We start from the raw sequence: 17496 nt of genomic DNA, 5'->3' as shown, positions 1-17496 counted from the left end.
GAACAGAAGAAGTTATACAGCTGCTTCTAGCAACAGTGTTATTTTCTAAATAATAAATGCATTTCCTAATGTGGCAAAGAGAAAGACTGTGGGTGTGGTTTGTCTAAGGGGTTCTAATTAATGCATCAAAAATAAAACACCATATTTTGGCTTTTTGTATGAACAGTCAGAGGCCTTATTTGTTGAGGAAAAAGTGGACTAGTCCTCTGGTTGTTCGACTTCTGTGATTATATAATTCTTTATGAATCTAGAAATTAAAAAGAAAAAGAAAGATAATATTTGTGTAAAGGCGGGGGAGGGGGAGAACTCAAATCAGAAAAGAAAGAGACAAAGAATGTGGATACTAAGAATTTTCTACCTACTTCCCAAAATGGAAATTTCATCAGCTTCACCTACCTAGAAATAAAACATTTCTACTGTGTTCCAAGGCAGCAGAAAAAAGAAGAATGTACAGGGAAATTATCAGTACAGTAAGATTTTGATTGTGGCAAAACTACATGGTTTCAGATGAAAAATGAATAACACAGTTCATAGCAGGAGGGTGTTTTGAAAATTGATATGTAAAGTGGATCTGCCTATGGAAGCCAGTGTCCAACACAGTCCGCAGTACATTTATACAGAAGTCAGTACCAATTAATTCAGTGGGCCTTACTTAATAACAAGTATCGATAAAAGAGAATATATTGCCCCAAACCAACGGAAAGCTAAAAGTGTTCAGTTCTTTAAGGAATAACACACTGCCACTGCTCACTAACGTCTGCAGACAATGGGCAGAGACAAAATGTCAAATTATTTTAAATCGGAACCATTCTGTTTTCTCCCAACAGGGAATTGTTGCTGCAACTCGTTCAAAAGGGGAACACAAGCAGAAAATATTTTTAACTATCTCATTTGGAGGAATCAAAATCTTTGATGAGAAGACAGGAGTAAGTAAAATAATGACACCAGACAACACAATTGAATCTCTTGGTACTTGTATCCTTGAAAGCTTCCTGTGGCTGGGCAGTAATTTTTGATCAATATAAAGTCACACAAAACAGATGACATGCTTCATAAATTGCTTATTGTAGATCATGGGTAGGCAAACTAAGGCCCGGGGGCCGGATCCGGCCTAACTGCCTTCTAAATCCGGCCCGCGGACTCTCCGGGAATCAGCGTGTTGTTACATGAGTAGAATGTACCCTTTTACTTAAAATGCATCTCTGGATTAATTGTGGGGCCTGCCTGGTGTTTTTACAAGAGTAGAATGTGCCCTTTTATTTAAAATGCATCTATGAGTTATTTGTGGGGCATAGGAATTCATTCATTTCCCCTCCAAAAAATATAGTCCGGCCGCCCACAAGGTCTGTGGAACAGCGGACTGCTCCCCTGCTGAAAAAGTATTCTGACACCTGCTGTAGATCAAAGCAACAGCCTTCAATAACTAAGGCGTAGTTATTGTTTTGTTTGTTCGTTTGACACAGTAACTCAATGAAGCTACTTCTGTGTCTGATATGATTTTATCCACATACCTTGAAGTTGTTAAAACTAGGGCCAGGGGCTTTTTTGACAGAATACATAAGGTGATGTAGGACATATTAAGGACTCATTTCTGTCCATTTCCATGTGAAAGACAAACATTTGAACTGGTATTTTGTGTCAAACTACACATGATCTTAATTGCGGGGATGCAATTATCATGTATATTATTGTTATTCAGATTGTGGCGGCAAGGAAGCCTAAACTGTCTCTGTCATAGGTGCCAACTCCCTGAGGCCTTGGGTGTCTGAGCACCCACAAAATTCCTCATAAAGAGGCTGGTCACCCACAAATTTCAGTGCCTGGGCCCCAGGCACCCATGGTCGCGGGACCAAGCTGGCACTCCTGGTCTCTGTTATGGGGGGAGGGGAGAGAGGAGGGTATTGTGTTCATATGTAAAGTGCTGAAAGTATGTACTAAAAGGGTAGTGGCTGCTTGTTGTTGTTGTTGTTGTTGTTGTTGTTATATTAAAATCTCATAACACAGAGGCTAAAGAATGGTTTGAACTTATCTCATAGTCAAGTCATTATATTTCCATCACTTAAACAATTTTATTTTGGATTAACAGGGGCTTAAGTCAAACATTAAAATAAAATCAGAACACACTGAAAAACAGCTTTTATCTTAACTATAATTATCTTCACCGTGGCTTATGCCCTCTCTTGAATTTTAAAAAGGATCTCAATTAAATTTTTATATAAATTAACTATTTAGCATGATGCTAGAAATAAAACCAGACTGATGGCAGATAGAATTAGCTTTCCTAATTAATATTATGTTATTGGATAACCAAGATCATTAAACTTACAAGTAAATAATGCAGTGTCAATTATGAAGAGTTATTGGGATAGTACTGGGTACTATATATTCAAAGTATGATACACTGTTTGATTATCTAAGCTTATAACCTTATGCAAGTGTTGCATTCTGCTTCCTGTAATTTACAAGTGATGCCAAGGAAGAGTTGCCAATGTTTCATGAACTTGTCCGCCAAGCTCGTCCTTCCCAGTGTATCTGAAGTGGGATGTGAAATCTGTGAGGCATTATGGCAGTATCTGGCATTTACTAGGACATTTCCAAGTTACAGCAGTTCCTGTGTCCATAGGGAAATTGTTTTCTCCAACTTCTAGAATGAGAAAAAAATGAGTATGATTCAGAGGAAGCATCCACAAAGATGCTAGCACCTGAAAAAGAAGATTTTTAGCTTCACTGGTCAGAATGATAATATAATTTCTAAAGCTATAAGAGAGTGAAGTCTGCTGTTGTCATTCCAGTAGTGGATAGTGTGGATAGTGTGACACAGTGTGACATTTCCAGTTGGTCACACTGCTGCTGCTGACCGGGAGGTAGAGGGGAAGTGGCAAAAGCACCAGCAGGATTAGTTCTGCTGGTGTGTTTGCACTGCACCACCATCTCTCCCACCCTGTTATATCTTCCAGTAAGCAACAACAATGTGACTGACCAGAGATTCTGTGAGTTGTGGCACCACACACCATGCACTACAGGATATAGGCCTGCAACTGGTGTGCTCTCATTCCAGTTCTCACTTGAGAACCTGCTACTGTCGATGTCATAAAATGAGGAGAAATCCCAGTTACAGGCCCTTCTTCCTACAATCACTTTATTCTGCTGATTCTGACTTTTCCTCATCATGCCAGATGTTCCACAGAACACAATAAAGAAAAAAAAGTAGTTAATTAGCTGCAGTTGCTACAGTTGCATTATTTCCATTGAGACTGGGCCATGGAAAGCAGTCTGAGGTGAGTGAGGAACTACGAGCCCCAAGACAGAGTAGGGGTCAAGAACAGGACCAAGGGGCAAGCCAGGAGTTCAAACCAAAGAGCAAGTGAATTCTTGAGGTCAAATTGGAAGCTGGCCCAAATAATAACCTAGGATTCAGGAAAACCTTGTTTCTCAAGCAAGGATCAGCTGGATAAAGGGTAGTTCTTCCTACTCCTTTCTGCCTAGAAGGATCCAGTGATCAGTCTTGGTGGTCAATCAGGAAGGTAGTTCACTGAGAAGGTTGCCACCTGCAGTTCATTGATTCTCTACATGGGGCAACCACACATGGATTTACAGCAGCTTCTGACTATTTAGCGTACTTCACATCTTCAAACAAATAATTTTTTTGCTGGAACTGAAAATCATGGATAGTTGCTGCATCCCTGTGTGGACTATAATCCTCCTGTCCTCCGGCGCTGCCCCACTGCCCCAGTTTGGATAAGTTCATTGTCATGTAATCATTTGCCAAATTATTACTTATTTCACAAAATGCCCATGTCTGATTTCTCTCATTTGTCTGCGTTACTCATGCACATACGTCTGACCTAATTTAAAAGAGACAAATGTTGATTTTTGTGCGCTTTGTATCTTGTTGGCTAATATTGGATTTTAATTTATCACAATAAAAAAATCAATGTGTAGCCCTAAACCAGCAAATTCTCTAAAAATTGGCATTGGCAGGCCTGACTTTAGATGGATGGTTTTAAAGAAACTGCTCCATAATTAGAGCTTAAAATAATGTATTTGGGTTACTGTCAGAAATCTTGCCTGTGACTTTTTCCTTTGCATTTATAGCGTACTTTCATGCACTGCGAATGTAATATTCATGAAAAAATATACATTTTAATTAATATTTTAGCTGTCTTTGTACTTGAAGTCTTGATGGGTGTGCTTGATGTACTTGCACTTTCTGATGGAAAGTGTCACTCAAGGCAAATACTGTCACTAAGAATTAGAACAATTGTTGGTGAGGTTTCACTCCACTTAACACTTCAATCCTCTAAAACACTGGAGAAAGAAAATATACTGTCCCTCTTACTAACGTGGGATGATTTAATTTTACTGTTTGTAATTCTTTTTGCTATTTGTGGGAGGAGGGCTGTGTTTTGAGGAGGGGGAAGTGTGTCCAAAATGCATGCATGGATTTTTGGATTCCATCTTGTGAGGATGATTAGGGAGGCAGGAGAGGATATATTAATTAATGATACCCTTCCTAACTTGCGCTAGCAAGTTCCATATCCTAGCAGAGTTCCAAACATCCCCCTTTTTAAATTACACAGCGGTTAGCTTGTTGCTAGCTCGTCTAAGCCTCACGATTTAAGATTCCTGGTAAGGTCCCTTCTAATCCCTCTTAAAAAGAATAGACATGAGAATCTGATTAAATTTAATATAAAAGTAGTTTACTCACAGAGGGACGCGGGTGGCGCTGTGGGTTAAACCACAGAGCCTAGGACTTGCTGATCAGAAGGTTGGCAGTTCGAATCCCCGAGACGGGGTGAGCTCCCATTGCTTGGTCCCTGCTCCTGCCAACCTAGCAGTTCGAAAGCACATCAAAGTGCAAGTAGATAAATAGGTACCGCTCCGGAGGGAAGGTAAACAGCGTTTCCGTGTGCTGTTCTGGTTCGCCAGAATCGGCTTAGTCATGCCGGCCACATGACCCGGAAGGTGTACGCCAGCTCCCTCGGCCAATAAAGTGAGATGAGCACCGCAGCCCCAGAGTCAGCCACGACTGGACCTAATGGTCAGGGGTCCCTTTACCTTTACCTAGTTTACTCACACATTCATTCAGGTTCACAGATAGATCCCTGAAGGCAGGCTTAGGTTACATAACTATATATCTACATCAGGCATAGGCAACCTCAGCCCTCCAGATGTTTTGGGACTACAACTCCCATGATCTCTAGCTAACAGGACCAGTGGTCAGGGATGATGGGAATTGTAGTCCCAAAACATCTGGAGGGCCGAGGTTGCCTATGTCTGATCTACATGAACTGTCGCATAAGGGAATTAGTCCCAAGTGACCGCGACTGAGCAGTCACTTCTCCTAACACATAGGAAAACAAAAATGGAGAACACAGAGAGCAGAATATGGAGGCCATGTGCTCCTCTACCAACAACAGGCCACACCCACACCAAGTCACATGCAGTGGAAGTCTGTCCCAGCTCAGGAGGATACAGGAGGTTTTATCCTGAGTGGTACAAAAATATCCCCTAACATGTCCACTGTAGGAATGTTGTACTTGACTGCTATAAGTTTCACATCCCACACGTCTTAGATTTGTAATACCCTCCATACCCTTCCCAGCCCCATCATAGAGCAACTGACTGATGTTTGCAGCAAAGTGACTGCATGGAACAAAAAAAAAAAAGATTAGGGGGTGAAGCAGAACCAGATGATAACCACTTCAAAACCAAGAACTTATGAAATAAATGGTGGATGGGTGGATAAGTCCCATGGTGGGCTCAGGGAGCGGGGCTTCCTTAAATAGTCTGTGAGTAGCCCAGCGACAGGGGAGTCTTCCCTCTGATCTTCCAGCAGCTCCTGGCTCCCCTGAGAGCCAACTACCTACAGTAGTACCTCTGGATACGAATGGGATCCGTTCCAGAACCCCGTTCACATCCTGAAGCGAACGCAACCCTTGTCTGCACATGTGTGGGTCACAATTTTCCGCTTCTGCGCATGCACGTGGTGTCATTGCTTCCGGGTCGCCGCAGAGCGCAACCCGAAAGCGCTCAACCTGAAGCAACTTCAACCCAAGATATGACAGCATTTGACAGCTGTGCAGGACAGCACCGTCTTTCTTACCTCAAGATTATTGAGTGAAAATATAGCTGTCTTAAAACCCCCCAAAATCATTAGTTTCTGATGCGTACAAGGACTTGCAATATACCAAAAATTCTTCAGTATTTGTTTTTTTAGCAATCTCCCAGAAGTGGAACAGGTCAAATATGTGGGTACATTTAACTTATGAGGGTATGTCAAGCAGGGCAAAGTTTGGCCAATCAGGATAGAAGGGTTTTTTTAAAAAAAAAATCCTTTCCTTATTATTCTGACATTTAAAGTGTGTAATATGTATATCCCAAGCAAATATGCCAAGTGCTATTTATTCTATTCGCTCGCTTGCTGGCATAATTAGCCCTCTTGAGTCTCCTCAAAATGATATCGCTGAGATCGATATGCAGAATTTATAACTCGGGAACAGCCTATAGATTTTTGACATTTTCAGGATTATTTTAAGACTGTAAACCTGGTTCCTAATTTAATGGTTTTGTCATGTTTTGATATATACATATAAAGACATATTTGAGGTTAAGAATACATATATTGAGCATAAATAAAAATACCAGTAAAAATGTGGACTCCAGTAAAAAAAAATCAAAAACAATAACGCTACAACCAGTATGGATGTAAAAAAAACAAAACATTGGCAACAAACTCCCACATGAGGACACAAGAGGCCTAATGCTAACTTGGACCAAAGTTCCATGTAGCCAGTGCTCTATGAAGCTTGTGAACAGGGCATCCTGTTAATAATATAAAATATCGCCTGATATTTTATATGATACTCTGCTTCAGCAAGAAGGAACAGATAGTTCCGTGACATCTCAGAAGCTGACAGATTTGTTATGAATAATCTTTCATGGACTGATTAAATTCTGTTGGGTGGCACAAGTTTTCTGTGATTTTCAAGAGGCTGCAATATGCCCCAATGATAGGTAGGTACCATGGAATAATGATTTCATAATATAGTGCCTCCAGCCTCCAGTTAATCTATGCCCATTCAAAGCATTCTGTCACACACTAGCATGGTCAGGAAGCAGAACTCAGGGTGACATTTTGCTGGTTGAAGTAGTGTTGATAACTTTTTTTTTTTGGCTAGGACAGCATCCCCCAACCTGGTGCCCCCCAGATGTTTTAGATAGCAAAAGACTAGAAGTCGCTCAGAGTTGCTGGAGGAACCCAATCAGATGGGTGGGGTACAAATAATTTACTACTACTACTACTACTACTGCAGGAATCCCATATCTGCAGCAGCCAGTTATACAGTGGTACCTCAGGTTACAGATGCTTCAGGTTACAGACGCTTCAGGTTACAGACTCTAACCCAGAAATAGTACCTTGGGTTAAGAACTCTGCTTCAGGATGAGAACAGAAATCGCGCGCTGGCAGTGCAGCGGCGGCGGGAGGCCCCATTAGCTAAAGTGGTACCTCAGGTTAAGAACGGTTTCAGGTTAAGAACAGACCTCCAGAATGAATTGAGTTCTTAACCCGAGGTACCACTGTAATCGTTTAATTTTAATTTCATATTTTGCCATGTGCAAAAGAGCAAGGCAATACGCGCATAGAAATAAGAGCAATAAACACGGTATATTAGTCATAATCCATTGATTAGATCTTTCAATTGTGCACAGTCATAAAGTTTCTCTTAATGGCTGACCCAGTTTTGAAGCCAATGTTGCTGTTATGACCTAATTTCTGTTACAGCAAGTTTTTCATGTGATAAATTGACTTCTGAAACCGTCACAAGCTTTTCCACCAATTTAGCTGGCAGCAAATATCAAGATAATATAGCTATGCATTTTTAATGGTGGACATTTTGGTAGGATGGTAGCATCTTGCCTCAGGAGCAGTGGGACAGTGCCAACCACCGAATGCAGCACCTCCCAGCCTCACAAATTTGGCACCATATAAACCTGCACAAGTCAGATTTCAGGTGATTCTTGCTATGTTGCAGGATCAGCTTGGAGAGGAAAGCCCTAAGAACTGAGAGATGGGTGCAAGATAGGGGGTGTCTGTTCTGGGGGGTAGGGAATCCCATGGATATTTCCCCCCCCCCAAGATTCTTTGAAAATCTTCAGCATCTTAAACTGTTGGCACCTGCAGAATTCGGATTTGCAATTTTTGTAAATATCAGTATGTTGAAATATACAGGCTGCTTTGCTGCCCAAAAAATACCCTCAAAGCAGCCAACAATAAAAAAAATCCTTAAATGTTATGTCTTACATTTTATTTAAGTTCTGAAAATATCTCTCATTTCCTTTCTTAGTGTGTTTGGACTGGAAGGTCAACAGCATTAAAATTGGGGGGGGGGGAATGAAAATAATTTGTATTTTCATGGTTGTCAGACTAAAAGTATTGCTGATGGTATCTAGAGCAAGAAGAGGCTAGATGATTATTAAAGGATCCCACCCCCAATGTATGAAAAATTCTGAAGTGTAATGTAATAAATGCCCTCAGGAAACAGGTTTTTATAGGAAGAAAATATTGCCAGGAAACAGCTACATGAATGAATGGAGTATGATGCAGGACATTTTTAACTGGCTTAACTTGGGTGTCTCAATCTGTTGAGGCCCAAAAACTCATCTAGGGTTAATATTTCTCAACTCATGTACAACCATATCATGCAAGTCCTATCCATGAAAGTGTTTGCCTTAACTGCTAGGCATCTATTCTGTTCTCTACGGTTAATTCAAGGTGAGCTTTTTTTGCTGCCAGCGCTAGATTCGAATCAGGCTTTTAGAGTGAGCAAAATTCATAGGAGTATACCTAGCATGATATTATCCGCACAATAATAGCATCAATAATAATGCTCACATAGTAATATATGGACTATTTTAAGTTTAACAAGGACTTAATTTTTCTGCTATAGCCAGAAGGTGCTCAGGATGGACTTTGATTTCTGTCTGATATAAAATGTTGATATAAATGATTTAAAATGTCCAGTGTTCAGAGTAATCAAGACCTGGCCCTCAGTTCAACTAAACTAGTCACAATTGTCCCATTGAAACCAATGAATTAGTTTAATCAGAACTAACTTGTTCAGTTGATTTTTATTATACATAGCTACTATCCTATACGTGCACACCAACATCCAGCCCTGCCCTTAATTTATGTATAGCTGAAAGCTCTTTCTAGCAGAATTTTGTGGGTGACATTCCAGCCTAAGAGAAAGTGCTTGACAAGAGAACTCTTGACATAATAATAAAGGAGTCCATCTCAGAACCACTGAAATGTTTTGTCACAAGTGGTGAAAACGCCGCAGCAAAGAGTGATGTCCCTGTTTAAAGTCTTGTGTCTATTTGTCTTTGATATCTTCTTCTCCTGTATGTCTGCAAAGTTACTCCCACTTGTAGCCGATATTTTTCTCTCGATGCAGTGTGCTATATCTCACCAATTGCTTTGCAGTTTTTTTGTTTGCTCTGCTGTTAGCAGTTGTATTAGTATCATTTCTGACATTTCCCAGCAATACTGGTGCTGTTGATGCGTTGTGTTGGCTTGCCAGATGCAAAGAACCCAAGTTCAATTAACACATTTTATTCTTTTACACAAAATGCAGGAGATTCTGATACTAGTGCTTGGAAGTAGAAATAATAAACCATTTAAAAAACAAAAGAAAAACCAACCACTGTAAATCTGATAATATTGGGATATGGTGGCTATTATGGCTCTTCATTTGGTGTAATTCAAGATTACTGATGCTGTATCAGTCAAGATTTCTCTGTTTTAAATACTGGAATCAAATACCAAAATTGATTCGTGACATAGATTCACTGGCAGAGGAAGAGGAGTGTGGGGGGAGCTCACTGCCCCCAGCAGCACGATCCTGGTGGGGTGCCATCGCGGCTCCCCCCCCCCCGTGCTGGGTGCCACCCCCCCCCGCAGGCAGTGTGCCATGCCCCCAGGATGTGCACCACGCCCCTGTGGGCAGCGTGCCACGCCCCCGGGGGCCACGCCATGCCCCCGGGGGCCACGCCAGCCCCACTCCCGCCTGCTCTCCCCCCTGGTGCTGGAGCATGAAGCTCTGCCACTGCATAGATCCAAGATGTCTGGTGGACTAAATATAACCTTATGTTTCCTGGCTGGAGTAGGTAGTCATTCAGATTCTGAGGGTGGGGGGGGTGGGGGGGATAGAAAACATGATTATTTTGCTGTTTTGATATTTTTGTTCCTTGCTTTTGTTATACGTGCCTATGAACTTGGAATGAACAGATATTCAATGATGCACTGGAAAGCTTGAGAGGGGGGGAATATATGAGAACTGTTCAACAATCAAATGAATTAAGTGATAATTTTGATTAAGAGAACAGAAAAACAACAACCCTGAAATCATGCTGTGCACAGTTGCTAAAGCGGGGGGGGCACACTATATTTCTTACTAAAATAAATAAATGTACCCAGGGAGCAAGAGACACTGCTTCAAAGCCATGAAAGAATCATTGCATGCATTTAAATACAAGGTGAGAGCAGCACAGTGTTAGAGACCCATTCAAAGACATCCTCTGATTTTGCAGCAAAAAGCCAGAAAAAGGGATAAGTAAAAGCAACTCAAAGGAGTTATGCCTGTTTTGAACTAAGCTGGTGTACTGAGTATTTAATTGTAATTTCTGCTTTGAGATTCAGATGAGAGAAAAAAGAATGAAGCTGAATGCTAAACCTAATCTACATGAAAATGAGAAGGGGCCAAAATCATCTTTTGCATTTTATCCTGCCCATGAAGTCCTTGGATCTTTGTCCTGTGCGAACACTTCCCCAGCAGGGCTTTCCAATATGCCATCTTGCTTTAATTGAAAAAAAGAATTATTATAACCCAATTTGACAAGCTCCTAGGATTCAGCTTAGTTGTCGAACAATTCGGCTCCTGAACGCCACAAGCCCAGAAGTGAGTGTTCTGGTTTGCAAATGTTTTTCGGAAGCCGAATGTCCAACACGGATTCCAATTGAGTGCACAAAACTCCTGTAGCCAATCACAAGCCACACCTTGGTTTCTGAACATTTTGGAAGTCTAACGGACTTCCAGAATGGATTCTGTTTGACCTCCGAGGTACGACTGTATTTTACAGGACAAGTGTGAGGGTGCACAATTTAATGCTAACTGATAATGCATAACGCATAACTCCACTCTTTCAGTTACATGCAATAAACCAGTGAAAACCCAGCCTGAATTCTTAACCATATTGAATGGATTTTTAATCTAGACAATAAGAATGCCTGCAATATGAAATTTATATCAATGATTTTAGTGTAAACACATTTCTAGATACCTTACTCATTTAGATCCTTGATCATTTCTTTATAAAATGTTTTTTTGATGATGAGGATGTCAAATCTATCTACCTGGTTGTTTATGGTATATAATTATTCCATTTTATTTGAAAGTGTTTTCTGGCTGTGCCATTTCCAGTATGCTATTGGGCTGGAGAAAACGCTCTAGAAATTCCTTGTGGAGAAGCTCACAAAAACGTTTCCTTGGTTTATCAGTAGAGTCACTCCTTATGGAAGGTGTACTGGGATTGCAGATTTATTTTCCATTTATAGTTAAGCCATGTTTAAGAGGCCGGTTATCTGAAGAGAAGCCCATTCATATTTGGAGAATGTTCCAAGGTTACGACTTCCTTTCTCTTCTATACTTGCCTTCCAGGAGTGAGAAATTCTGTCACCTATTGTGTGACACAACTGAATGAAAGGCTCCAGGTCACACAGATTCAGTGGTGGACCATTCATTTGCAGCCACATAGTGTTTTGCTAATTTTCGAGAGAATAAACAGCCCCTTCTGAGGAAAGAGTTCAATCATGTTCACGCTCAGAAGTCCTGCTTCCTGGCCCATTTTGTAGTCAGTTCTTCTATAAAACCACAAATTGGCATCCTGCTCTTTGTTCACTTTTTCTTTCTCTCTCCATGCTATCACATTCAATTTGTCCTCTTTTATTTGCTCACGAGCCGTGGAGTCATTGTGGTCTCTGCCAGGGTCTGTGCCTAAAATAATAAACTACTATGTTCATTGGAATGAAAGCGCCAAGTTAGCTTTGCCTTTCACGTTTAAACTGCAGGATCTTTTCCTCTGCTGGCTGCATTAAAAAACAACAGCACAACACCTAGCAGTTAGAATTTAAAATCTTTATGTATTACTTATCTTTGTACCCATCTATGGTGAAAATGAGCAAATTAGCTATATGCATGTGAGATAAAATAATTTCCACTTGGCATGTTGTAAAACACTTCACAAACAGTATGTCAATGAAGTGTCACAAGGGCAACATTTTCCATACATAAAATCCATGTTTGTGCAAAATGTACCAAATGTACAACAGCATATACAGTCATTTCCTTTCAAGTTGCTTTTCCCCCTTCAGAGTCAGAAGGCTAATGCTTTCTTTGTGTACTGCATGGACATTTAATCTTGGTCTGCCATATACATACCAGATTGAATGGGATGACATGTTGCATATTTGTGGTGGTTATCATGGTGAAACTGGCAGATGTCTTAGTTAAACCTGGATAAGACCTACAGTTGGCAAAGGGAAATGCTGAACAGTTGCGCACACAGAATGCAATAATTTATTCCATACTTTTTCACAGAACTGGAGTATCCTGCTAAATTTCAACTGGATGGGTGCAGTGGCTTTTCTGCAAATTTTAGGATTAGAATAACTTTCTATAAGGTATTCATCAAAAAATATCCATATTGCCTATTGAAACATGTCATATCGCAGAAAAACAGACACACAGACTTTTAACAAAAATTGGGGGTGCAGAATATGAAGGGGTTAAATTTATAGTTGCAATAATTCCATCTGATTACAAGCTTGGCCTGTAAGTAACAGTAGCGATTTCCCTCTGTACCCTCTACTCACTCTGACCATGATGTTTCTTCTCTCTTTCCTCATATTTCCACCCTGACATTATGGCAGGCTTAGAGATGCTATTACCTTTCACTTTCAGCACATGGATATAGCTTCTTCTTATTCTTTTCATGGCTGGATTGCCAAGGTGGATCCCTGCTTCAATACAAGCCATCTTACAGAGTTCCATTTCAGCTCTGGCGAGCCCAGAATCCTTTCAAGGCATTTCTATTTGGGATTTGAAATTTGTCCAAATCAGATCTTCACCATGTATTGCAGCATGTGGGTAGACATAACTGCTGGTTTGATGAAAGTTTGTTGTGTAGACTGCTCAGTTGCGCTGTGTGTGTGTCATTAGACAAGACAGACAAGTTCCTAGATCATGTATAAAGGTATCATTGAAGGTGGTTTTCTGAACGAGATTTTCACCTGCAATTAGCATTATTCAATGTAGGATTAGTACCGCTCACTCATTTGTGCTGGGTTGTGTTCCATATCCCATGCATTATGCTTTGTTGAGCTGCATTGTTTCTGCAGGGTTTGCCTCTTACCTGCCAGAGAGTGCTGCCATTAATATTCTGAATAAATACCATCTTTTGTTTTATTTCATAGACACAGGGAAAGCTGCTGAAATATAATTAGCTGCTGTGTTTTAATCAGCTTTAGTTGTTCTGAAATAATTTCCATGCATTATCAGCATTATACAATCTGTTGTAACACCAAAAAAGCATGCATAATTGAGCCACCTGGTTTATTCTTTTAACAGTGCAACCCTACAAATGCCTACTGAGAAATAACCCTGACTGAGTTCAGTGGGACTTACATCCAGGTAAATGTGTAAAGCAGAAGGAGCCAATATGGTAGTCTCCAGATTTAGATTCCCAACTCCCATCAGCCCCAGTCAGCTTGATGATGGAAGTTGTAGTCCAGCAACATCTGGAGGGGACAGTGTTTGCTATCTCTGATCTGAGATGTACCTCGGTTCTCTTGCAGCCTTGGTAAGGAGTTGCCCAGAGGAGCCTACATGCCTTGGCCAGCCACCTCTGGCAAGTAAGAAGAGCCTCCAGGAGTCTTAGTAGAGAAGACTTTAAGGCTATTAACCACATCAGTATTAACAGATGTGTGCACAGGGAAGATGGCAAGTAGAAATGCATATTAGCTAGTACATTTTGTGAACTTAAAGGTAAAGGTAAAGAGGACCCCTGACCTAATGGTCCAGTCGTGACCGACTCTGGGGTTGCGGCGCTCATCTCGCTTTATTGGCCGAGGGAGCCGGTGTACAGCTTCTGGGTCATGTGGCCAGCATGACTAAGCTGCTTCTGGCAAACCAGAGCAGCGCACGGAAACGCCATTTACCTTCCCGACGGAGCGGTACCTATTTATCTACTTGCACTTTGACGTGCTTTCGAACTGCTAGGTTGGCAGGATTTTTTTTGTGAAATCCTTTTGTGAACTTAAGGCTGGTTTAAAAAGAGGCTTCTTCTTACTTAAGGAAATTCATGCCTTTGAGAATTTAACATTATCCTGTACTTCTAGATAATAGCTGTCACCCCAAATGGAATATATGGCTCTTTTTCTGTTGGTGAGACAGATGCTATGGACTTAAGTAGTGGATGCATCTAGGAATGGATCTAGTAACAAATGGTGGTTGCCATTTTAATAAAATTGTGTAGAAGCTTCTAGCAGATTCCAGCTGGTGGGTGAGGAGGATGACAGGACAGAAAGGGCTGTGAGTGGAGGGAAGTCATTTCCCATCCTTTGCACCTCCTGGGACACTCAACAAACCTGCTGCACCTGTGTGAGTGTAGCTGAATAGGGCACAGCTGTAGGCAGCCTGAGGAAGTACCAGCTACCTTGGGCCTGTCCATAATTAACAAGTCTAGAGGGAGAGACTAGGCTGTTTCCATGAACTCCTCTTGTTGTGAGACTTTTGTGGGTGAGCTGAAGGTTTGTTTGGATTCTGAGTGAGAAGCCTGAGGTTGAGAGGAAAGAGTGTGTTCGAAGGAAAATGAACTGAAATTCATTTATATATGTGAGTAACTTTGTATTAATGTAACATTTTTATATGTAGCTGTATTTTTATAATATTGTCTGTTGTTGCCTTGGTTTTTTGTACATTGCTTAGAAGTATTTATAATATATAGAGCGGTATAGAATTTAAATATTCAATCAATGTGCCACTAGGAAAATATGAACTCTTAATCTGGCATTTCTTCTGCTCATAATGGCCTGTGCATTGTCTGTCTTGTAATGCAGAGATAAAAAAAAGCCACTATTGCTTTATAATGAACCCTAGTCATTTATTTTCCTGTATTTTATTGTATTGACTGAAACTACTATATTGGACCACACTTACGGAATTCTCTCCCAGGAAAATCTTGAGCCTTTATGACTTTTGAAAATGAAGCAGTTTCTAACCAGAATCTTCTATAAATTATATAGGGCAGTGCATGTTTCAACATTTATGGCTGTGAGTCTTCCCTTATTATTTATTAATGCTTCAAATCTGGAGTGCTATATGATTAGAAACCAGTTTGAACCCCTTGCGGTTGAATGAAATGTAAACAGGGTAGAAAAAAATGATTTATATTGAAAATGGTAATAATGGAAGTAGGAGCATTGTTTCATGTATATTTTGGGTGGTATTCAGTGCTAATGTTTCTCAGTTTTGACCCGTTGAAGTTAATGGACATGACTAACTTAGGTCCATTAATTTCAAAGGGTCTACTCTGAGTAGGACCTCGTTGAATATGACCCTAAGTATACAATACATTCTACTGGGGCCATGTCTAATACACTGTCTTCATGAAATGACTTTTAGGAGGTAACTTAAAGTGTGTGATATTTCTGTAATGTCCACAGAGATAAGGTGACACTTGTCTCTTTTGAAGTAAACTTCACTTGTTGAAAACTCTTCATTTTTCAATAAAGTAGCCTCAAATCTTAAGGATTTGAAATCTGTAGTTGCTCTTTGTGCTTCATAAACAGGACAGGATGGTACAAACTGTGTCTGCTTCTCCACTTAAACTTTGAAAATCTAGGAGACTATACAATCTTCACTATTAAGGGAGTTACTTTGTATGTAATACAGCTGCATGACTCTTTACCTCAAAGTCTCACCTCTAGCTGAAGAACAGATCAAACTTCTCCACCTCTTCTGAGTTTCATTTGAGCCGAAAATCCAAACGCTCAGATCCATATTAGTGCACTAGGACATTGTTCCTATATGATACATAGAGAACACTAGCGTCTGTGGAGGGGGGAAAACACCTTTAAAAATTTCTCCCATACTTTATCACCAAGATTTCACACAGTTGCCTAATGGCTTAGAGTCAAATATGATAGTCTTATAGAAGAATGAGTTAATAATAATGTGACCTCCCCTTTCCCTTCAGAAAAAGTTAAGCTTTTTTGGTTAAGCCATACATTTTGTGGTTAGCATTAGGAAAATCTTTTAAGCCTCAGTTTCCCTTGTAAAAAAAAGCAACAATGGAAGCAATAGTGATCTGCCTTACATTGGTACTGAACAATCTAAATTCAGTGTAGGCATTTCGTCTTCTGCAGAAGAGCTATTCTTGCATTCTTATTTTACAGTCTCATATTTACAGGGGGCTGCCACCAGTCACTGTGGCAGATGGAGTTCCATGTCCTCTAGCTAACAGTGCAAAAGTGCCACTGGCATGTGCAAGACTGTATCATTGTCATATATTGCAATATGCATTGAAAGTCTTATATGAGCTATTTGAATAACTCTGAAAAGCCACAGGGCATTTTTTTCCTGAGGCTCCAACCACTGCAGTTCTTTTGACAATGCATGGCATTCAGTGAAACTGAATGGCTGGATTGTGCCTGGGGCCTGGTTTGACATTACATTTTATTTTAAAAAATCTGGATTTTGATTTTTTTTTAAAAATGGGATCCTACTAGCAACTGCACAGTCATTTCTTTGGAGCACATCTGCAACATCAGTATTAGTGATGGTTATAGAATCTTGGATTTAGTCCTTGGCCAAAGACAATTTTTTTATTCATTGATTAAAAATAATAAAGCCTGACCTTCATTTCATAGTTCCAGGATGTTTTATTATTAATTACAAAAACAGGCCCAAATGCAATGTAATGAAAATGGCAGCAGTAATAACAATAATAAAAATGTCACTGGCATGATTATTTGGAAGGGGCCTAAGATATTGCATATGCTCAGCAAAGCCTTCGACTTTCAGCATTTTTTTTTCATACCGCAGACAAACGAATGGACAGCCTTCGGTATTACCAGTGCTGGATTTACGTATAAGCTAATCAAGCTATAACTTAGGGCCCCACTCTCTTGGGGGCCCCAAAAATTTTTAAAGGAAAAGAAAACCTGGATCTGCATTTCCAGAATATAAGATAAAAAACAAATAAAATAAAACCTACATATAGCAACAGGGTTTTATGTTGTGTAGGCTTCTGTGATGTAAGTAATGGGTACCGCCTGCTCCCTAAAATATCACTAGTTTGCTCATTTCTATATATAGGGTGCCTACATTCTGCATGTGCAAATGGCTTTAGATACCCATTAGGTCCATAAATTTC

The 17496-nt window shown here is 40.3% G+C and overlaps 1 protein-coding gene across 6 annotated transcripts in view; it reads left to right on the top strand.

Annotated features, from left to right (window-relative positions):
- The window catches only part of DAB1 (DAB adaptor protein 1), a 666637-nt gene that overhangs the window by 596114 nt on the left and 53027 nt on the right, over window positions 1-17496 (top strand). For all 6 annotated transcript variants that reach the window (XM_079982111.1, XM_079982112.1, XM_079982114.1 and 3 more), the window contains one exon: window positions 828-926. In XM_079982111.1, the coding sequence (XP_079838237.1) occupies window positions 828-926 (99 nt within the window). The remainder of the gene's footprint in view (window positions 1-827; window positions 927-17496) is intronic.

Source organism: Podarcis cretensis (assembly GCF_951804945.1).
Source record: "Podarcis cretensis genome assembly, chromosome: 6".
Lineage (NCBI taxonomy): Eukaryota > Metazoa > Chordata > Lepidosauria > Squamata > Lacertidae > Podarcis > Podarcis cretensis.
This window is presented reverse-complemented; position numbering and strand designations above follow the sequence as displayed.